Source organism: Columba livia, chromosome 2 (genome assembly GCF_036013475.1).
Source record: "Columba livia isolate bColLiv1 breed racing homer chromosome 2, bColLiv1.pat.W.v2, whole genome shotgun sequence".
NCBI classification, from domain to species: domain Eukaryota; kingdom Metazoa; phylum Chordata; class Aves; order Columbiformes; family Columbidae; genus Columba; species Columba livia.
In genome coordinates this window covers 139,933,313-139,956,954 of record NC_088603.1, presented here as the reverse complement: position 1 = coordinate 139,956,954, position 23,642 = coordinate 139,933,313, and the positions used below count along the sequence as shown (strand labels likewise).

At 40.0% G+C, this 23,642-nt stretch overlaps 1 protein-coding gene across 5 annotated transcripts in view; it reads left to right on the top strand.

Moving 5' to 3' along the window:
* The window catches only part of RGS22 (regulator of G protein signaling 22), a 70,860-nt gene extending 49,719 nt beyond the window's left edge, over positions 1-21,141 (top strand). For 3 of the 5 annotated variants that reach the window (XM_065054090.1, XM_065054092.1, XM_021280714.2), the window contains 6 exons: positions 2,646-2,825; positions 4,351-4,512; positions 7,871-7,966; positions 9,640-9,742; positions 10,296-10,396; positions 12,599-12,759. In XM_065054090.1, the coding sequence (XP_064910162.1) occupies positions 2,646-2,825; positions 4,351-4,512; positions 7,871-7,966; positions 9,640-9,742; positions 10,296-10,375 (621 nt within the window). In that variant the 3' untranslated portion in view covers positions 10,376-10,396; positions 12,599-12,759. Of the gene's footprint in view, positions 1-2,645; positions 2,826-4,350; positions 4,513-7,870; positions 7,967-9,639; positions 9,743-10,295; positions 10,397-12,598; positions 12,760-13,448; positions 13,628-20,943 lie in introns of those variants that run through there. The other 2 variants (XR_010470684.1, XR_010470683.1) reach the window with 2 other exon arrangements.
* The last annotated feature ends 2,501 nt before the right edge of the window (positions 21,142-23,642 follow it).

The following is a 23,642-nucleotide window of genomic DNA, read 5'->3' as shown; positions in this document are numbered from 1 at the left end:
CATTTGTTGAGCAGTAGAAAATATGGAAGCACTAAAATGTTCATTCTGTCTTTATAGTTACATACTGCTAAATAGTGGGATTATTGCAGAATTTGGTAATCTCTCAAAAATCAGAGAAAACTTTAAAATTTAATCAAATGTACAGATGTAAAGAAAGTATCTACCTAAAAATCTGATATGTACAATGCAGACCCCATCTCCCTTGCGCTCTGTACAGTCACTTTTGACGGCAGCTGAGGATGTGGCCAAGGTGAAACGTGATGGGGAAGGTCAGCAGGGATTGCCTCTCTCTCACATACATGCCCCTTTGTGAAATTGCTGCTGTGTGGGGTGAAACACAATGAGAAACCTCCAGAGTGAGCCTTTAAATCACACTGCACCCTCCTAATAGCACCCTAGAGTGAATGCAGGGCACCACGGATCTTTCATTTGTTCCTCGTTCCTTTTGCCTCTGGGATATGGCTGATGCAAAAGTGCTGCTGGGGTGCAGAGCCTCTCCTGGGCTTCTGGACACAGCCTGGGTGCGTGGGGCAGGCAGCAGGAGGTTAGCTGACCTGCTCAGAAATCAGGAGGTAAACACAGTTGATGCTACATTAGCACTTGGAGATCCTGCTGCAGGCATATGGGTGTGTTTTCACTGTTTAATTTTACACATTTGAATTTGGGGTGTGCTTTAGAAGATGAAGCTCTTCTGTTTCCAGGTGGAAATCTCCCCTTCTCACAGAGGCTCAGATCCCCAAGCGAAGAAGAATCATCGTCTGAAATGCTCTCTGGGGTGCTGCTGCCTCTCTCTTGGTTACAGAGCGACTAGCTTAGACTAGAAACTTCACATGAAGGCACCTGAAGTTCTATGACATAAATCCTTCCCAAAACGTCTGATGTTTTTTTTTTTTCAGATTTGTGACTCTTCATTGCTACATTGTGGAGGACATGGAAACTTTCTGCAAATTAATGTGGAGTGTAGTTTAGACTGTTTTCTTTGTGGATCTGCTCTCTGAAGAAAGCATTCATTGTTTTATGTTCCACCCCCTCTCCTTCATTTATGTTAATTTTATTTGTCTTCTTATCAAGAAAAAGTACAGTCTGACCATATTTCTCCATGCACGTGATTCGTCATGGTGTGCAGCTGATGCTCTTTATAGAAGCAAAGGGCTGAAGTAGTAGGAGTGTTGTGGGTCAGGCTGAACTGGAGGAATATTGTCAAAGACGTGGGCAGCACTTTGCACGGTGCATACTTGTGTTGTCTGGGCCCTATCATGCCATCAGTTTAGACAGATCCCTGTTTAGGAGTCAATGGCTGCATTGCTCCTTGTAATGCATCAGGCTGGCAGCACATCTTGGGACAATCAAAAAACAAAAATATTTTAAAAAACATATGAAGAAGTATAATGCTGTGGATCATTTCCAGCTGTTTCTCTATGCTCATGTCTCATCCCTTTTCATATCATACGGCTTGTTTGTTTTCCCTCTTACTACAGCTCACTGCCTTTCTTCTATGCTAGATGAGCAAAGGAAACCATAATATATTCTTAGGATATATTGAATATGTCTTTGTAGTGCCTTACTTTCTTCATTGTAGCTGTTATTTTTCTTTTTTTCCTTCACCAAACTAAAAAGTATTCATAATAAAACAAGCCAGTGCTTTCACATTCCACATTTCTGGTTAAAATCCCTGTTTTTAATTTCTTTGCAAAGTAAATATCCAGCCTCCTATACCAAAACTAAGTGTGTATTCTTTATTTAGAGAGCTCTCTTCCTGAAAATTGTCGAGAGTGCTCCTCGTGTCTCCAGTAGATATGTGTGATAATCTCCTAGTGTTATAGAAATTTCTTGATGATTCTGGGTAGATGGAGCCTCATGTTTCAGAGTGTTTGAAGGAAGTTCTTTGAATTATTTTTCCTTCCTGTCAAAGTCCAATGGTAGCATTGTCAGAATGTGAAAACACAGTAATAACAACAGGTTTTACAATGACAATAGGGTCACATTAAAAAAAAGGAAGAAAACCCTCAGTGTTCCTTTGAGTCTCACCCTTGTAAATTCGGGTTTGTTTTGTATTCTGTTCTGCACAGAGTTACTTCTAGCACTGGGGTTTTGTGAAACTAGAAAATCTTAGTGAATAGCGAAACTAGAAGATTGTACTGGTAGCTGAAATTGTCTCCTCTCATGCCAGCGTCCCTGGTTATAATACCTTGTACCTTCTAGATAATTCCTCTCTTTTTTTGGAGCATTTTTTTTGTCTTTTAGTTACCATGGCTATGCTGGTCATAGCAGGCTCTTTGTGAAAATCAGTGCATTTCACACCTGTAGGTGTATTTCTCTTTTCAGAAACACCTCCTATTTGCCAGTAATGTAATTAGACTGAATGCAGGTTAAAAACTATCCTGTTACATCAGAATGTGCAGGCAGAAATTATCCCCTAAAAGCAATGATTGCTATATATCTGTATTTGCAAACCAGAAGTCCCACTCATGTCTTAACTATGTCTTCCATCATGCGTATTTGCTATAATAATTTTGTCCTACATACTAAAGGAATCTACTGTGTGATTATTTTTGCATGACTATTACTCTTTGATCACTGGGCCCCTGTAAAGGGTCTTGCGTCTCCCTCTACATTGACTGAAAATCCTGTTTTTCATCTTTCAGGACTTGTGCCATTCTCATTGTGATGATGCCACAGTCCAGAAAAAGATCACAGCTATTATCGACTGCTTTATTAATTCTGCCATACCCCCAGCTTTGCAGATTGACATCCCAGCTGAACAAGCAAAGAAGATTTTGGAGCACAGGAAAGAACTAGGACCTTACATTTTTAGGGAGGCACAGGTAGGAAGCTAAGAGAATCTCTGTAACAGATCTGGCTAGAGTCTGTGTGCTTGGTTTTAAGGATGTTTTTTGTTGCTTATCTGACAATTTGGACTCTGTACCTAAGCCTGGGCATGTAGAAGAACACTATAGTCATGCATTTCAATGAAGGCTGGATGGTGGAAATGACAGGCTTCAGATATTTACTGCTCAATAAGCCAGACAATCTCTGACAGCTAGCTGATCCTGCAAAGGTGCTATCCAGGTCTGTGTTAGGAATTCAGGCAGTAGAAATGATTTCTGTCTGGTTTTAACTGTTTGTTCTTTACGACTTGATTAGTGTCAGAGAAGTAATTTGTAGTTAGAAAGTTTGTAGCTTTTGTAGTTTATGAAGATAAATGCAGATGTGAGTAAAGCACAAAGACAGCTAAACTTACAGAATGCCTTTCCCTTCTTTGTTACAGAAAGTCTTTATTAAATGGTTGTAGACAATATTCTCTCTGATCTTTGTACTAATCAGACTGAACAACAATTTGTGAGACTTTACTACAGACCTACTATTTTCTTATTCCTTGTTACTATCTTCTGTGACTTATCTACCTGAGAGAGCTAGCTCCTCTTCTTTTCCTATAAAATTGTCACCAACACCTTTAAACATCAACTGTGAGTCCATAAAGTATTTGGATCACAAAAGATGGATGATTTGTCAGAGAAAAGTGTTCATATAGGTCCTAAGAGAAACAAGAAGTCTCATTTCAGCCCACGTAAAAACCAGTGAACTCCAGAAGTGTGGCACAAAACCAAGGGAAGAACTTGGCCAAAAAGCTGTGACTGGAACATGGCAGTGACTCACATGCCCCTGTCAACTCGGTTGAGCCAGAAGCAGTGAGGTGCTCGGCTCCTTTGAAGCCATGTTTCTCAATGAGAATTAAACATCGAAATAAATTTTAAAATGTAAGCCTTAGTACGTGCAGCACCACAATTCACTGAGCCCCTCTGTTTGCTTTTCTAAAATTGTTATTCTAGTTCAAAAAAGACCCTGTGAGAGATTATATCATTTAAAAATTATCCAAGATTTGCTCATAGATCTGTAATGTGGTTTAAGAGCCTTTCCAGAGGCAAAAAAGTATTTCCTTTCTCTTAGGGAGGGAAAAAAAACCCTCTCCCTAATGAACTGAATATTTGGAATGCTTGAGCAGAACAGTGGTGCAAAACCAATCCTACTGGTGTATATTTTATCAGGAATACTTGTAAAAAATGATGGATGTTTTCATTAATGCAAACAATTGTTTAGGGAAATATAAAAAAAGAAAGTGCCTTTTAACTGTGTTTTAGGAAGATTTCTCACCAGTAATAAACACACTGATGAAAAGCATGTGCCTAGCAAAGCTGGGCTGAAATGTCAGGACACAGTACGTGGGAGGAATAAGGCTGTGTATTCAAAAAGAAATAGTTATTTCATTCTCATGGTAAACTGCATTTTATTTTGCAGTAAACTCTCTTTTCTTAATATGGCCAAGATTGACTTTCTTTTCTTTCTATGCAGATGACTATTTTTGCTCTCCTGTTTAAATTTTGGCCCAAATTTTGTAAGTTTCGAAGCAATTTGGCTGGTGACAACATTCTACTTGCCTTGGAGAGAAAAAAGGGAAAAAAGATGCAAAAGAAGGCAGGCAAAACAGAAGAGGAACGGCTCACAAAGTTTCAGGTGACAGCTGATGAAATGCATAAAAACTCTTTCAGGAGCAAACATACGTGAATTCAAATATCCCTTTCTCAGCCTGATCCAAAGCTACCGAAATCTTTTTGTTAGAGTTCAAGTTTTACATGCAACTCAGTCCTAGGACGATTACTTCCCAATCCTGCCAATGCATATACATATGTTTAACTTGAAGCAGATGAGTCGATGGAATACTCCTTTCATTTAGCAGAGGGGAGAATGTATTTTAGTAATCTTTTGTGTCAAGAGAAGAGAGAAAAACAGGGCTGAATTTTAACAAAACCTCTATCTATGGTCCATGGATACAATGGGTAGCTGCAGACCTGTGTGCAATTCTGTTTTGAACTAGTTTAGAGTATATGATCCTGGGTCACTATTGAAAGCAAAACAAAACCAGATTTTATCTCTGTTTCTCAGAAGCAGCATTTGAAAAGTCTGCACATTATTTAAAATGTTTATGTGCTTGTTGCTTTGTATAGTCTTTGTCTTTTCTTGAATATTTCTCAGCTTTGACAGTGAATTTGTTAAACTGTTCACAATGAATTTCCAGACAGTTTCAGTGCATTAACAGAACTGTGACCTCTACAGCGGAATGCATCCTTGTAAAATTGTTTTTCTTGGAATTTTGCTATTAAAATATAACGGATTCTTTTTCTATTGATGATAGGCTTTGCAAAAGTTTATTTTTTACAAAATGTAGTTGTTTGGCTAGCTTTGAGGAGAGAACATTCCTTTATGGGCAGAGAAATTATTGGACTTGAAAACTATCATAAGTAGCATTAAAAGACCTTTACGTATTTTAAATACCATGTGCACATGTGTTGAGATATTTCTCGTTATGAGAACCACATGAGTACCTGGACAGATAAAGACATATATGCCCCTAAGAACATGTACACATTGTTACACTCTTTCAGACACATGAAAACTGAGGACCAGTGGAGCGTTACTCAAGGCCACACGCCCACGTCAGGTGAAATCTAAAATCCAAGAACTCATGCTCCTTTCTCCAAAGCACGTTGCCTCCATACAGAGATGTCTGGCAAGGCCATTGGCAATACTTAGAGTGCAAAAATGCAATATTTCAAAGTAATGCACTTTTGCATTTTCATGGACTTATTTTTTCCATCTGTTTGTTGCCTGTCTCTAAGATTTCTGATTAAGATCAAGGAAATAAAGAACAAATCTTGGCCAGGAGGGCAAAAGCCTAGCTTTTATGGGGAACAAATGGGAAAGGTGGATTACCCTTCTAAATTGGGAAATAGGGTAAGAAATTTTAGAAAGTGACAGCGAATGTAGTTGAGTAAACAGTTTGCAGATTATTCTCACAAAAAATTGTCAGTAAACTAGTTACTTTTAAAAAATCTCTTGAAAGAACCGGTGGAACAGATAAGTTTCTGAAACCCTTTTGCCCCTCTATTTATTGTTTAAAGAATTTGCCGTTCCTTGTTCTCTTGCTTGGGATTTCTGTTCCCTCGGTGATAATGTAACTATTCCAATAGTCCAGTATCCCTGAAGGATACTGATCAGGTTCACCCAGCATAAGCAATAGCAGGTTCACTTGGCAGCTTGTAGAAGTTGATTTCTTGGCATTTAAAATAATCTCTATGCTCCTCTGCCCCACCAGCCTCACACTGATGGAAAGATCCAACAAGGTTAGAAACGACTTTTTTTCTGAGATTTTTTTTTTTTCTTTTATATGTATATATATGTATGTTCTTTTTCTCTAGACATCAGTTGCCATTTTGGATTTATGTCAAACAGAACAAGAGTCCTGTGGAGGAATTTTACTTTCTCCCTTCTCGCAAATTTGTCCCTGGGGTGCCCAGCCTACCTGGGCTCACCTCACGTTATGAACCAACTGCATGAGTCGGACTTTTATGTAGGTTAATGTAAAAAGTGGGCAGACAAGGAGGCTCTCACTGCACAATGATGCATGCCTTGGTATTATTTGACTACCTCAATATTTTCTGTGTAAGCCTATGGAGCAAATCCTATTGGAGGCTTCCTGGCAATGGACTTGGTGCAGGGAAGAGTGTCTGACAGTGAGGGTTGCCATGCAAGCACTGTACAATGCAGAGACCTCTTTTAAGCTTAGCATCTGGAAGGCAGGGATGGGTTGGTACAGGGTGAAATAAGCTCAGACATTCAGCATAATGTGATTGCTTCAGTGTTGACCTGAAGTAGTTGTTTTAAAAGCTGCTGCCTTGGGAGAGTATGGTTCGCTTCTCATTTTTCACATATTTGCCCTTAGTGTGGTATAGCTACATGTGCCCATCTTTGGCCCGTCTGTGGATCTGTTCCTTTGTTAGCTGCCAGATGCACATGCCACCTACTTTAAAAAGTATCATTAGTCACCTTTTACAGACTGCCTTGATGCCAGTATTTGTAATTTGTTGTATACACAATTACATTTTACCTCCAAAATAGATGTTGGATTTTTTGCTTTCAAGTGTACAAAATAGTTTAAATTTACACTGTAAATCTGTACTTGTTCTTTCCATGTCCTTAGCAGAGAAAGGTAAACCCATAAGCATTAGTTTTCCTTTTCCGTGTTTCCCTTATCTCTCTTAAAGCTTCTTAGCAGTAAGCTTATTTGTTAGTAAGTAGTGTAATGCCATGGGATATGACATTGCCATAACATTGGTCAATTGATTATGGTAAGACATATTATTAAAGACCTCATTTAATTCACCATTCTCCTTGAGAAGGCTAACAAACACAAACTGTAGTATATTAGTATACACACTATTTCTGTAGTTGATTCGGCATTCGTGTTATTAAGCCTTCTGGAGCAAAGATAAACACCAGACTGGCCGGGCAGTTCTGTATACCCAGAAGTCACCTGTATAGATGATGGGCCCATAGGACAGTGGGTGTGATGAGGAAGGAAAAAGGCACCTTGGGAGCAAGGAAACAGAGTATTCTGATCCTTTCTTGTATCTCCCAGTGGCTTTCTGAATGACTTTTGGAAACCATTTGTCTTCTCTTTTTTTTTTACAATTTCTCATTTGCAACATGGGAGGGTTATATTACTTGCCTAATGGAGATGTTGTGGGGTTAATTATGTGAGGCTAAATATAAGCATTGGCTGATGTTCATAAAGAGTTTTGGGATCATCAGACAGAATGTGCAGAGGTGCAGCCTTAGTAGAACACTAAACCAACATGAAAATGACAAATAATTAATCACCAGAGCAGTTTACCAAGTGTTACAATGCCTTGTCCTTCATTGTAGATGTTTTAAATGAGATCGGCTGTTTTCCTAACGTGTATACTGTAGTCCATTTTTACTTCAGCTTAGTAACTCTTGTGTACATCTAATTAGGAGTTCTTATTACTTGCAGGGTAAAGAAGTGGGGACAAAACTCACCGGTGCTTTGGTAGGTGAGTTTGGTGTGGAGAGAGGAGCAGCATCATTTTCAGATGGATATGGACAGCAGGTGAATAATTAACATGTTGCTACAGATATCATCAAGAGAGATAAAATGATCGTGGGAGAATGGAAGGTGGAGTGTAGTTTTGAATACTACTGTCACGTGGTTCTTCAATAACTATTCATTCTTCTACAAGTAAATTCACTGTTATAAGTTTATCTGCCTTACTGGTGATGTTTTTTCTTTATTGTTTTTTTTAAGATGTAGGTTCTGAGTATTATTAATATCTAAACACATATTAGGCTTTTTAGGTCTGTAGATTCAAAGAGAGTCTTCATTGAAGATAAATTGAAGAAAAGGAAGTTCAATTCTGAATGAGAAGCTTTTTATTACTCGTGAAATTAATATCCCAAAATAATTTGGTTTAGGCTTGAGTCTTCTTCTGCTCATATGTCAAAAACAAGCTGAACTCTGATGGGATCTAGGTATTTGGACAGAAAATCTGCCAGAAAATAGCTCTTTAGTACTTCTTCCAGAACAACTCCCATGGTGCATCAAATCTGTAGTGAAAAGATAACAGTCATTTTATTGCAGAAACCGGAAGTAGAGACAAGCCACCTCAGGCATCTCAATGAATCATTCACAGTTGAGTTGACACTGCCAAAACATAACAGGGCATCTGTGCAACCATGTAATCACAGCTGTGTCATGTGATGAAGGGGTAAATCAGAGCCTGGCCACTGCTTACATTCCATAGAGCTCTTTCTGTGGCATTATATTAGTGATGAGCAGAATATAGAAACAGGCAGTGTGAAATAGCCCCAAAATATGAAACCACAGTGCAAACTGCACAGTTAAGCTCACACTCTTATCCCTTAAATGGACCTTTTAACCTTTGCTTGGACCTATTAAAAAAAATAGTTGGGTGAGTCTGTACATCAGTATCATAAGCCTAAGCCCTCAAGAGGCAGGTAATTGCAGAAAGAGCAATATTATTTTATAGAGCAGTTTCTTCTCCAAGCCTCTTTCTGCTCTAGGGAGATGCCAGAAGTGCTTCTTACTGAGTCATGAAATGACAAATTGGCCTCAGACTTTTCAGGCTGTAAGAAAAAAAAAAAAAAAAGCCAAATAAAAGTACAGTTCTGATACTGATTTGGGAGAATGACCTAAAAATTACATGGAACCTGAACTGTGGTTGTTGCAATGTCAAGAACAACATTTGTTCCTGAGAAAAGGAAAGGATGACATCTCAGGTTGATCTGCCTTTAGTGGTAGCAGCACTCTGCTGGAAAGGCGGAATGAACTCTGAGGCTAATGAAACCTTCAATAATTTGAAAACGGACACACCAGAAGGATGTGGCAGGGAGATAAAATCAAGTCCTCAATAGCACAAAAGGCTGAAATTTTAGAAGCAGTAAAGTCTGCTGTATTTACGCTTTGAAGACAAAAAGAGAGAGAATAGGACTCAGACCAGGGATGGAGAATAAATGAATGTAAACATGGTATGTGTCAAACTTGTTTAAATTGCATTTCATGGTGTTTTGAGATTTTTTTTTTCTTTTTCAGCAATACTATTTTTCCCATTCTTGTCATGACAAAACTTCTCTTCTTAATAATTACAATTATTTAATAACGGGGGTATCCTAAACCTAAACAAGTGTTTTGTCTCACTGTTGAAATGGACCAGGTACTACCAGTGACATCGTCAGGAGTCTGATGGTTTTTAATGGTTCTTGCAGGATTCCTGGTCCTATTCCAAATACTTAGAAGCCTTGGCGCAGGAGAGAGTACTCCTTAAAATGCAAGAAGATCTGGAGGAAACCTCATCGTCATTCCTTACAGGTTGTTAACCAAGCTCTGTAGTTTCGGAGGACAAGCTTATAGCTTAGGGGAAATACTTGAAGTACAAGGACTCTGCTCTCCCTTGGGGCTGTGTACATAAACTGCTGCCTCCCTTATGCTGTCTGCAGAGGAGTTGCTCTCTGCACTACACTCGTGGTGGATAAATTTTCTAAGAAAGGGAAAGCAAAAGTTGCAGGGTATCAGCATTGTCCTTACTGCACAGGTCCTGCTGCAGAGAAAAATACAGCCATTTATTCGTTCTGCACAGTGACATGGCAATCCTGTTTGCTTCGCATATATATTTCACCTCCCTGGCTTCTTGTGGTTCATCAACTTACATGCAGGCAGAGGGATGAAACTCTCTTCTCACCAATTTGTCAGTATGCTTTTGGGGGACCTAAGAGGCATTGCCTCATCCTTGTGTCACTCTTACATCTTCCCTAAGGATATTATGACCTGTTTGTTCACTAAATAACTCCATTTAGCAGTAGTGCTAGCAATAGTTCTATGTGGTATTAAAACCATTCAGTTTAAATGTTCTTTCCATATACAGGTTCTTCATCTCTGTCCTTTGGAAAATCCAAAAAATCCATCATTTCTCCCAAGAGCAGTGTGATTTTGGAGAAACGCTAAAATCTTGCTAAGAAACAGAAAGTGAGTACCAGGCTGCCAACAAGTGTGCTTTGAAATTTTGATTCTTAAAAGCTTGTTTTCCTGCTGTCAGTGCTGATGCTCATTAGTAGCAAGTTATCCCACTCCAAATCACATTTCACTGAAGCTGTACAGCCTCAACACGAAGGCAAGATTCTTTTTCACTGCAACCATGGTTAGTGGACCTAATGTTGACCAGATGGAGTGTTGTTGCAAAACGGTAGTCTCTGAAATGTGGTTCCAGGCTTTCCAGGTTAAAATATTTTAAATAGGAGCATAGGATGACTGGAGGAAGCTCAGACCCCATGGAGTTACTGGGAAGGGCCTGACAGAACTAGTAACAGCTCATCTCTGCCTAAGCCAATTAAACATTAGAATGGGAGAAAGAAGTGGGACAACAAAGAGATCTGCTGAATACAGAAAAGCAGATTTTCTTTCAGAGCTTGAATCCCTATATGGAAGAATCCCCTGCAGGTGTTTTTTTTGTTTGTTTGGTTTGGTTTCGTTTTTTTATAAGCCTGTGCTGAAATTAGATGGACTTAAAATTAATAGAACGTGGACTATTGCTCCCCTTCCTTCTCTGTTCCTCCTTCCTTTTCTAATTCTGCACTTCAACACTGCTATATAGGCAAGTTGGTGTCCTGCCCTCGCTAGTCCCCCTGAACATATGGCAGCATTTTATGTATGTGGCTTCAGAGAAAATGGCAGCATTTCTTGGTCTTCCCTCCTGTTCTCTTTCTGACCTCTTCCCACCTCCTCTAGTTATAGTTAAAGTCATCCAGTCACCAGAGACCTTACACACCTCTGCAGATGTCATTGTATTTCAGACGCTTGTGCCTTTTTGCACTGCAGTTCTGCATCACACGCAGCTGTATCAGTGTGAGAAGTCCTTGTACGGGGACTTTGGTCCTGCTCTGCGGCTGAGAAACCTCCAGCTGGGCCCAGTGCTCAGAGGGCTACAAGGCAGCTGCAGTGCGTGCTGCAGACCAGCCCAGCAGTCTCTGGCCCACCCTGTTATTCGAAACCCACAAGTTGCATTCCTGCCAGGCATCAGGCTGTGATACGGGCTAATGCAATGAGAAAGTAGAGGTCTTGAGCGGTTTCAGAGGCCTCTCCCACCAGTATCAGTAGCAGCCCGCTCTCCAACACCACTGAAAATTTGCCTGCCCTGCCCCTTCTCAAAAGTTTAAGTGCTTCCACCACCTTTGAGTGCTTTTCTCTTCCTGTCAATGACCATCTGGTGGTTCTCCTCACCCCTGCACTCCGTGGTGATCCGATCACCCTGCTGGTAGGGTAAGACATCTACAAAAGACAATCACTGCTCTTGATGAGACAGCATCTCTCCACTTTGTTACAGAGGAGATACCTTGTGTATTGGGTATAAATGGCAAGGTGCTGGCAGCAGGGGGGTGTAGGGGTGGCCTTTGTGAGGAGAGGCTGGGGCTGCCCTGTGCCAGACATGTTCTTTTCCGGCTGACTCCAACCAACCCATCAGAGGACACAGATGGACCCATCACCCAAGATAGTGGCACCTTTTCAGAAAAAGCAAAGAAAAACAGAGAGAGAAGGGACTAAAATGAAAGAAAACAGAGGGAACACCAAGGCCAGAGGAGAAGGAGAAGGTAAAGGAGACTGAGGAGGAGGAGGTGCTCCATGGTAGAGCAGATATTCCCAGGAGCCCATGGAGAACCACAGCTGCAGCAGAGGAAAAGAGTGAGAAGGAAGAAGGAGCTGCCCATTGCCTTGCTGAAGAGACTGAGTGTAACCTGTGGCGATAACAAGGGGAGGAAAGGTGCTTGGAGTGAACTTGAACCTGGGAAAGGTGTAGGAAAAGTGTTTTCTCTAAGTGTGTAAATGTTCATTTCTTGTTTTGCCCACTACCTGAATCAGCAATGGTCTCTTCTAATTGGCAATAAATTAATTCCCCCGATTTGAGTCTGGTTTGCCTGCAACAGTAATTGGTAATCAATCTCCCTGTCTTTTCTTGACCCACAAGGTTTCTCTTTCTTGTTTTTCCTCTTTTCTCCCCTTGTCCTGCTGAGGGCAGGGGAGTGAGTGAGCGAGCAGCTGGCTGGGAGACTGGCTGCTAGTAAGGGCCAACCGAGCCACACCTTGTTTCTCTCTTTTTGATGCTTTTACTGAAGAACTATTATGACTATTGCAACTGGCTGCAACACAGCAATGACATTATGTTACCTTTTGCAGGCAGATTAAAATCTCTCTGAGGAAGGGAATGCAGAGACATATAATGGAAGTGGGCAGGAGACACAGAGATAACGTACATGCAAGGTTTGTCCTTATGTTTTCAGAGCAAAGATGATGACTTGGAGTAGTATTAAGAACCGTGGGATATTATTCAAAGGTAGAAAATAAATATCTTCCAATGTGTTCCATATCAACATGATTGTGATACTGACTCTTGTATTGCTCATTTGTTTAATAGTACACCTTGAGTCTCAAATCAGAGTATGATTCCACTGAAGTATGCATGGTCATGGTCCTAAAGATCTTATAATCAAATGCAGTTCTTCAGTGCCTGATCTAGTGAATAAGTAAAACACTACATTGAACTGACAGCCATGAAGCAGAGCGTCTTGGCACCCTATGCTCTAGTACTGCAATTCACACAACTTCTGATTGTCAAGGATATCTCATGAGGTGTCTGAGCTATCATGAAATCAAACCCTGTCATGGTTTGCTCCCAATCCAGTCTGATTCCTGGTACGAAGTACACCTTCTGCCTAATTTCTGAGATTTGATCCATGAGAAAGGCTTAAAGTACATCAGGACACAGACGTGGTTGAGAACTCTTGTAAAACATTATTCCTCCCCCAGTACTACTCACCAGAAGGTTGCAGGAGCTCATAGCTCTTCTGTAGCTCTCCCTACTTTCTTGCTTCTTTTTACAATTTTAAGAGTTTTTAAAAGAATTGGGGCAGAGTTGATGTTGGGCCTAGGGCCAAAGGATTAGTTGTTGGGGTTTAAGAGGGGGCAGGGGAAGGATTAACTGCTAGGCAGGGGACAGGATGATGATAGAACTCTTCACATTTTTCAGATCAGTCTAAACACCAGTCACCAACCACGAAGTTGTCAGCTCCATTCTTCTCTACATGTGTGTAATGCATGCAAGAGAAAGGCAGCTCAGTGAGCTCCAGCTTGCTGAGTTCCTGAGGACTACGCCTGAGTTAGGGATGGGATTGTCTTCCGCTGCCTGTCCCAACCTCTTGAACAAGGAGATTGAGCCATTCAGCTCAGCTGTCAGTAGTAAAGGTTCTTTACTTTGTGCTCTTACATCACACTGCTAAGGACCCTTCACGAGTGCTTTCCTCCTCAGTGTGGAGTGGCAGCTAAGGACAACTAAGAGCCTTTTTCACTCTTGACACAATGACCAAGAATTGTATGTGACTTCCATGGGGAGTTGCTTCAGACAGTTGGCAGGGAAGAAAGGCACTCCGTTGTATGGAAATAGCTGCCCTGCTCACATATCCTTGCAAAACAAGCAAGGGAGATCACTGATTCAATTCTTACTTTTCTCAGCATTCAGGGACAGAGTTTGCTTCATGCTCATCTCCATTCCTTTTGTGTTTGTGTTGGTTGCTAGTGTGACATTACCCGAGAAGGACATCTTGGGTGGAAGCCACAAAGGAGTAAAACATAAAATTCTTTTCCCTGTTTTTCATGTTTTCCCAAATGTCACAGACGCAGTGAACTTTAATGCTCAGTACATTTGAGGAGGGGGGAACGTAGCATCTTTTAGTGAGCAGAGCACATGTGGTACTGTGTGGCCTACCACTCATTAATGTGAAAGGCAAAGAAGAATCACGAAATGCCATAAATGCAGTGATGTATGTCAGTCTAAAAACACACGCGAAAGGCCACCTTCTACTGCTGTGGTCAGTACATTGCATGCAACCAAATGCTGGAGCGCAGCAGCCACTTTCTGTTTTGTTATGTTCCTGCCTCCATGGCATTTTGAGACAGTTAAATAACATGTAGACAATGCTTATCTTATGCTGGTAGCTTTGACTTGAATCATACTTGGATTACTTCTAAAATGAAAAATATTATCCAGATATTTGTCACAGATGATAAAACTCCTAGTGAATATGTTCCAGCCTTGCCAAGTTAATGAAAATTTACCACCGCCCACGCAAAAACTACTGTCCCAGACAGTTACTATGATTAATACCACACATCTCTATCAAACTTAGAAACAAACAAAAAAAAGTACTTAATGTCCTTCAGTGAGCGAGTAGAACTTCACAAACTGGCTCTATCCAGTAAAAGTTGTGCAAGCTGATTATAACCCTCAGTCCAGTTTGCAATTCTGTCTCCATGTTAACTGAAATATATATATGTATATATATATGTGTGTATGTATATGTATATATATATGTGTGTATGTACACACAGGCACAGTCAATCATAAGCCATGTTTTTAGTACGCAACTGAGGATCGCATACTTCAGTAATGATAGAAATACATGTCATATCAGCTCATTACGCCCAATCTTATGTGTCAATTTTAAAGAAATATTGAGCAATTGGACAGGGAATATATTAAGAGACAGGGACCCTTCATTTCTGGCTAACTAATCTGATGCAATGGCTGACACCCCATAACTGCTATTTGGTGACGCCTCTGAAACAGAATAGTGGTTTTAGTCTCATGCTGAGGGACCAAGAAATGACTGTTGCCAGTTCCAGCAGAAAGCCTGAGAAATGAACAGGTATAGAGACTAACTACATGTTATTGTTCTAAATGATGCTCTATGTCACTTCAGAAAGCTTGCACTGCTATCATCTTTTGGCTTGTTCTTGACATCTGTTCTCTCTCGGGCTGCTGATCTACCACCTATGTGGGCTCAGCAGTTTTAAAGGGCTAGAAAAGTTTTATTCAACACTCCTAGCACCTCTCCTTTTAGATAACTAAAACTTTATTCCTTGTTTATTTTAACTATGTATACATTGGGACTTTCAGAAGTCTGCAGCAGATCAACAGTTCTCTGTGGAATTGCTGCTACAGATGATAAAAACAATTCTCTTTGCAGAAACCTGCAAGCCTAGAAACTCTTCTGGACGGATTTATGCTTTAGTGGTGTTCAAAATACACAATCTAATCATATTCATTCAGACTTACTTTTGTTGTTTACTCCCAAGTAATGCAACATATTGGAACTATTTTGGAATTTTTTTAAGTCACCATTTGGATTCATAAATATTTACACTTAGATGCTATTAGTGTGTATTTCACTTTTCTTTCATCAGACCTGGCATGTTTATTAAAACATTTTATAATCTTTGAGGGTGCAGTCCTGAAATTTCTCGTTCAAATACATAAGCTGTGACTCCGCACTTCAGGAAAGGGCTTTATACTTTTTGCTTTGACTTCTCTCCTGCTACTGCATGACACAAAGCATCAGACTATGAGATTAATTCCTGAAAATATGTAGTGCCGGATTAAGTTATTAAGGTGCACACTTAAAATAGTTCACAAGAGCAGTACTGGTGGTCACCAGGCCATTTGAAAAGGGGCAGAACGCTTTCTCATTTGTGTCTGTGCAGTGCTGCCCTGCCACTGCCTCTGTACTCCTCATGATCTCTTTTTAGTGGCTCTTTCTTAAAGCACTATTAATAGGTCGCAGTCTTAGACCCTGAGCTGCGGGTTCCTTTGTCCCTTTCAAGGTGTGGAAATCTCGTATTTAATCATCAGGCACTGAGATCAGCAATGAAGAAAGGTGCTTTGCAGACACAGCGGCAGACCAGATTCAGCAGACCCAGTTTCTACTGGTGCTCTGATCATACAGTGCCGGGTGGCCAGGGCCAGGCTTGTGCCACACCTTCTGCATCTTTTACACAACAATCATTGTCACTCACTTTGCAAATATGTTTGACTTAAGAGAAACCTGAATTAATTAACTCTACAGATAAAAGTATCAATGAACCAGGTATTTTCCTAAGTGCAGGACCCTCAGTTTCCTGCTGTTGAAAGCACTGAAAAATGGCAGGTGCCCCTTCACTGCTCCTTCTGTGCCTTTAGCACTCCACAGGATTTACAGACTTGGGGACATTTTCTATCCCCTACCACTCATACACTTGTGAAATGGCCAGTCTCAGTCCCACCCAATGCTATTGTTCTAGTCAAAGCTATTGACTTTAGCTTCTGTGTGTGTTAAAATGATTGAAAAGAGACCAGGTGTTTCAAAGTTCTGTCCCAAACTGGGAAAAGAAAATCCTTAAATTATTATGTTTCTAATGTTAAATACTGGGACAAACCGATCACTGTGCAGCTGTATGTGACCAATGGAGCTGCAGTAATCCAGCTTGAACTTGACCTGTTTAAACTGTCCCATCACATTCAGCTGATGATTTTTTTCCCTGCCTCTTTATAGAAATGCTTTTAGTCAGTCATTGTGAATCATGTCTGAATACAGCTAAGACAGGGTTAACTGTTTAACTGTTTTGTTTTTTTTTTTTTTTTAAAGCTTATGGAACATTTCTGGATTTAATACTTTCAGTAGTTGCTGTTAAAATGTTAGGGAAAGACAAGTCCGAACAAAAATTTTAGATCTGGATCTGTACTCACAGTTCAAACCTACATCTAATGGCCTGATTTGGAGCATTCCCAGGATTTCAGAGAGTTATAATTCACATCTGTGTTTCTAACTCCTTCATGCACGATTGTTTGAATGTGCACTTTTGGAACGGGTCCATGTCTAATAGGCTAAATTGTAGTTCCCAAATCAGAAGCCACATGGTATTGCTATATAGTTTTTTTAGTTTTTCTCTTATTACGTAGTCTTCAAATAAGGTTCTGTCAGTCCAACACATTGGATTAATACAAAACACCAAAGTCTACACTTTCTACCTTCCTGGTAGTGAACTCACACATTATGATTTCTACAAGTGATTTAGTAAAGCATTTGCTCAATGGCCATGATGGATAATTCTCTGTCAAGTAATAATTTATCAGAGTGCTGGAGCAGACTGGAGTTATGCAGGACCCAGTAAGCTGTCCTAGTATGGTAAGGGTAGCCAAGGTATAGATGAGATTCTCTTATTTTTAATATTAATTGAACCAAGCTAATTTGTATGTCAAGCACAGGCTGCATTTACTTGGATTTTCCTCTATTTGTCTACTAATTAAAATATTTTAGTTTCTTGGTAACATATGTGAAAGTGTTGACAACAGCATTGCTTATTCCACATGTTAATTATGTATTTGTTCAGAGTATGCTGATGAACTGTGTGCATTTCTCATGTTAAGTTTTCATTTCATGTCAAAATGGAAATGCAGTAAGTGGATTTGTGCTTTTAATTTTAGATACTTCTTTTTCCTCTAAAAGAATTTTGTACATGATTCCTCTGTACCATATGCCTTTGAAAATCTTTTGTTGGCAATAAGTTTAAAAAGAAAGTAATACTCGCTTCTCAGAAAAGGATTTCTGAACAAAGCAAAGCAATTGTACCATTAATGAGAAAGTTAAATGAAACAAATGACAAGGCAAGCAAGAAAAAAACACAACATCACACTCAAGGAATGCACAGGCACACAATAGCTTATGCAATATTCCCCATCCATCAAAGTCAGTAAATACAGATTTCATTGGAAATATTAATTGTAATAGGCCACAGTGACTATGGCTTGGTAAATGCAACCAACAAGCTTTCAGCATTCTTACTAGTTTTCACCTGTAGGCAACTAAATGAATTTCATCCCAGCTGTGAGACCCAACTGATCAGTGTTGGTTTTATAAACCCCAGTCCCTGATTGGCCAGCCACTCATTCCTAATGGGAATTGAATCTGCCATGTCTCTAGAGTAATTTACACCTTTACAGTTTTGTATGTGTGTATACATGTATACACATCTATAAAAATATTTACTTCACAGATTCCTGTGTGCTTATGTGCATACATATACACACTATATACATAATATGCATAAAATTATCTTGCTTGGTAAACTATTTTACTGTCACAATCACATAAGGCTTGATTTTGGTGTATACCATATTTTTCCTAGTACGCTTTTCCAACCATTTTCTCCTGTGTATTTTTTTAAAACGAAGGTCGTTACATTTCATTAAACTGCTTGTGTTTGTACTCACTTGTATTACAGAGGATAGAGCCATTAAGCCTGCTATGTTGAGGGACACGGCTCTTCCCATAGGTCTGCGTGGCCGCTGGAAAGGAAACTAAATGCACTTTTGGGGAGTTCTTTTTCCTCTAGAAAGCATCTGCAAGAAAAAAATTAACATTCCCTCTATTTTTTCTCCCAAATGAGAAAGTAATTAACAGCATGTGTTGGGCCACTCACTAAAGACTACGATAAATGTCTTACTATTTTCAGGCTAATCAACTGAATGCTTGACCTACGAGAGAGTAGGTATGATTGTGTTCATCTTCCAGCTATGACCCTCCAGTTCAAAGATCATCTTAACTCCTGCCTGCCTGATCCTGAAATTTGCTGAATGTATTGAAACTTGTTCATTCACATCTCCGGAGGTGCTCAGCACCTGGCAGTAGCAGGCCTTCAGAAAGCTGTGCAAAGGACAAAACCAGTGTTCTGTTTGGGTTGAGTGAAACACCAGGACAGCACAGCTTTGTCACTGCAGCTGCACATGAAAGTATTTCAAAAAAACCCAAAGCAAAACAAAATCAAAACACAGAAATACATAGACTTAGTTGGGCTTGCCAAGGTAATGTAGTACTAATCGCAGATTGCGTTCTGAGACAATAGTTAAGCATTGGAAACAACCTGCCCAGAGAGCTTTTGGTATCCTTATTGTCATCAGAGGGGTTCTAAAAACAGATAAGATACACGCATCGGCCAGGAATCACTATGTATTTTCAGACCCATACTGGGGCAGGGGAATGCGTAGATGAACTCTGGAGGGACTTATTTTCTCTGAATCCATATTGAGGTTGTTCTGAATGCGAAAGCTCAGCCTCCGCTAAGGAATCTTACGACAGTCGAGGGCCGTGACACTTCATTTGCTCTGCACCCGAAACTCCCACTGAAGCCAATTATTCAATCTAATTTAACAAAGACCACAGCTTCTCTGGCTGTGCAATTGTTGGTAACCATCAACAAACTGATTCATCTACAGTTGGGCCAAATGTTACAAAATCTGTTTCTGAGTTCTTGTTTGTACCTCCATCATAAGATTACACCAAAATTAAAGCATGCAGTACTTGAACTAACTTCAAAGGCTGAGCTTGCACTTCTAGCTAGTTCAGCCTTTTTATTGGTTCATGTTTTCCATTTGGCTTCAACATCCTGTTCCTTACTGATGCCCTTCTAGAGTTTCATTTACAAATATTACGTCCCTGGTTAGTGAGCCATGCTAATTAATACTGTGGTGGAGGCTATGGATTATAGTAATCTCATGCCTCCTGCTTGGAAAAGCGCTGCAGTTTTTCCAGACGTTTACATGTCAAGCTGTATTGAACATGGCCAAATTTGTCTTAGGAAAATGTATCCTGAACTCATTTAATCAAAATATATTTAACTAAGGTTGCTTATGCTGTTATCTATTGCCAGTTTTGTTAATCATGAAGCTTAAAAATTTCAGTGCAGTAGAAACCTGAGATCCACAATTTCCTAATTAGATTATTTCAAACAAAACGGTAAAGTTAAAACAGGCTCGTTTAAGTATACATATTTTTAAAGGTTCATGCCCATAACAAGTTTGTTAAAACAACATGCACAGATGATTTTACTACTTTCTGGAAGCCTCACATCTCTGACTGCGCCTCACCTTTTAGCTCCACTGGGGATTTTGAAGGCAGATTCTCCCTGACTGCTGGGGCTTCAAGTGTTGCCAAAGTTATGATTGTAAAGAAAAATGTACTATATATACAGTACCATCAAATATGAAATAAAAGCTATGGAGACTTTACATGACATAGCCACCCTAAGTCGATAGGTTCTTCCAACACCAAAATAAACAAAAGCAATGACATTTTTTTAGGGAGAGGGAATATCTTTTATTAGACCAGGTGATGTAATTTGAAACAATGGACAAGCTTTCAGGCTCACAATTTGTTCACCAGGTCATAAAAAGGTCAAGAAATACATAATCTCTGGGGTACTTGTTATTTTATTTTTGTTTTTGTGTTCATGAAGTCTCTTCGTAAATGGACACAAATTGGTTGACGTGACTGCGGTATGATACAAGTCACAACAAATGTGAAAGAGATACCCCACACTCCTCCTAGACTGTCATTTCAGAACCAGAAAGGAAAACTTGCCAACATCTCGTAACACTTACCATGTCATCACCTCGACATGAACTAAAACAGACTAAAATGAGGGGTTTAGAGACCTATGGGAAAAGGTCTAAAAACTTGCCACAGGAAACAAATGCAAAAGTGGCTCTTTACACACAACCCTTTTTTGTCAGAATGAGCTGGGCATTGTACTCGGTACATAGAATAAAGGGCATAGATGTCTCTAGGCTAAATCCTACAGCTGCAGATGTTTAGGTGTCATTCTCTCGGGGTGCAGTCTCCAAGCTAAGCAAACCCCCCGTCCTCCCTCTGCAGCTCACTCCTCTCAGAGGAGCACCCGGAGCCAAGAGCTGCCCAGAGCAAGGATGGGGCCAAATGTGGCGCCTCCTGTTTGAAGGAGGCTTCCCCACTTCACAGCCACTGTTTTACACCCACAGGTAAGTTGGTCTGTCATTTTCTGTGAGAATTAATTCCTTGAATGACATTATAGCTGTATGAACAGTAGCAGTTGGCCACTTTTCTGCTTTCCTGGAAGTCCGATGATCACTGGTCACATCTAGGAAAAACAAAAGCTAAGGAAAGGCCTGATCTAAACCTTATTAAGGTATGAAGAATACTGCTTGTTTCAATGGCTTTGGACTACCGAAGGGTACCCCTGAGTCTCTTGTTCAGACTGACTGTGATGCATCCACTCTCATGGAGACAAGTAATGGTAAATGTAGCAGGTGCTTGTGTGGACAGACTCACTGGGACTGCTGGGCAGGTCCCACAGATGTTGTCTGCCATACGACAGTTTCCATATGGTAGATGATGTTTGCAGCTAGAAAATTTTGCCTTGCGTGAAACTAAAGCATGTCACAGCACATCAACCAAGCTGTGCTTTGAAAAGGGACGTGAAGAGCTTGACCTTTTGTCCTCACGGTATGGTGTGGTCCTTGCCTGCCTTTCCAAAAGGCAGAACTCTCCTCCCACGCTGCTCTCACCCGGGACACTTTCTGGAGCTGAACCCAGGCCAGAATGCTTGTGGCCTCCACCTGTTGGGCTGTCAGTTGCTGAGATGGGATTGCAGAGACTGTAGAGACTGAATTACATGTAACAGTTTTATGTGTTAACTGGTTAAACTGTAGGTTGGAGTATTTGTCTGTAAAGGTGGTTTAACTCCACAGGTTCCTGGAAACACAAGGATGAGGAATAAATAAACTTTCTCAGAGTAAAGCACCTCAATGTAAATACAGAGGAGTAAAGGAGCAGTATAAAACCATTGTCTTTGCTGACTTTTTTTCCATTGCAAACAAGCTGCATAACATTTAAAAACACACACGACAGAAGAATCCTGGAATCACTTAAAGGGCTTTGAGAAAGGAACAGGGACTGGAGGGAGGTGTTTCTGTGGGTGTGGTTTTTTTCTTTTTCTAAGAAATCAGATGGAAATGTAGAATGTTTCTGGCAAGGAATGATGAAGTTAGACTTGTCTAAGTTAAACTTTAAGTAAGAATGACAGATATATAGAACATTACTTGTTTAAAAATCCAGTTTATCTGAACAAGGTTTTCCTGTTGCTAAAATTAGCACTGTATTTGTTTCAGACAGGCCCTCCGAACCTGTAGGACTTCAGAGTGAGAAAAATTAATATAGAATCATACTCCAGAAAAGAAAGTGGGGAAAAAAAGTGTCACATGAATGTTAATGTCTCAGCTGTGGAACCTGGTGTCTTTTCTAGTTTTCGGGACTGAATACACACATTAGCCATGTCTTTACCAGAGGTTGGGAACTTCAGAAATAGTTGAGTGTCTTTTTTTAACAATAAAACTCATGATGGTACCAAACACGGGATCACTGATTAAATTATACCAATATTTGATATGCATAAAAATACCAAAATCTGTCTCTTTACAAGTTGTACAAAACTTAAGATGTTGCCCTTTTTTTTTGAGGTTTTCTTATTTTAGATGCATGCATAAAATCAACAAAGGCTTGTGAAATCCCTGTCCACTCCATTTATTCTGATTTGAACTTTTGCCTTTTTTTTTCCTCCTTTGTTTAAAATGCCCTTTTGGAAGTACAAAAATATTTTTCTTCCCCCTACTAATTTTGACTTTTTCCATTTAGGAATAATTGATTCACTCTCATTTTTTGTACAGCTGCCATTCCAATTCTGTTAAATAACTTCTGGTGCCACAATATCTTTGTTTGTTCCACAGCACCATTGATTGATGTCAACACTGCTGTGGGAAGGGAGTATTTGATTAGTTAATTTCTGGCACAGAAACGGGAGAAGGAACACAAATGTATGCATTTTCATATGTGGCACAAAGCGCTGTTTAATTTTTGTTTCTTTTGTGATAGGTAGATTTTATAATAAAGTATTTAGGAATGCAGCTGGGGATTGCTGATGTCCTATGTGATCTTCTTCCAGTAGACTTTTGGTTCTAATTTGATCCAGATTATGATTATCTAAACACTTTTTGTGGCATATGCAAAATCACTTGATTGTCACAGTCCTGTTCCTAGTCGGCTCCAGTCCACACCACAGAAAGTACAGTCCCAAGTATCACAGCTGGCACTCTTTGTGGAAAAGACAAGGATTCACTGCCTGAATTTTCTGTCACTGAAGTCAGAGGTAAATTTTATTGCACATTTCAATGAAGCGCAGGCAAGAAATGATTTAGCATTAATGCCTTCCTCTGCTTCTTGAAAGATGATCCCTTTCAAGGACACTGTGAAGAGGAATCAACTGCTGCTGGTGCTACAGTATTTTGGAAAAGAGGACTGCAGATTCTAGTTTGGTAACTGTGACACCTTTTGAGCAAACAGTCCTAATATTCGCATCCAAAAGAAAACTGGAGCAGGTGCCAGAAACCACAGGGACTGGGTGGGCTGGGAAGGAGATAGCTGCTGTCGTCTGTGTATTGTATGTCTTGGTGTTTTCAGAAGGTATATTTGCTTTGTTGCATTTGGATGCATGGAGTCCACTTGGGTTCAAAACTGCATTCAGCCTTATAATCCATTCAGAA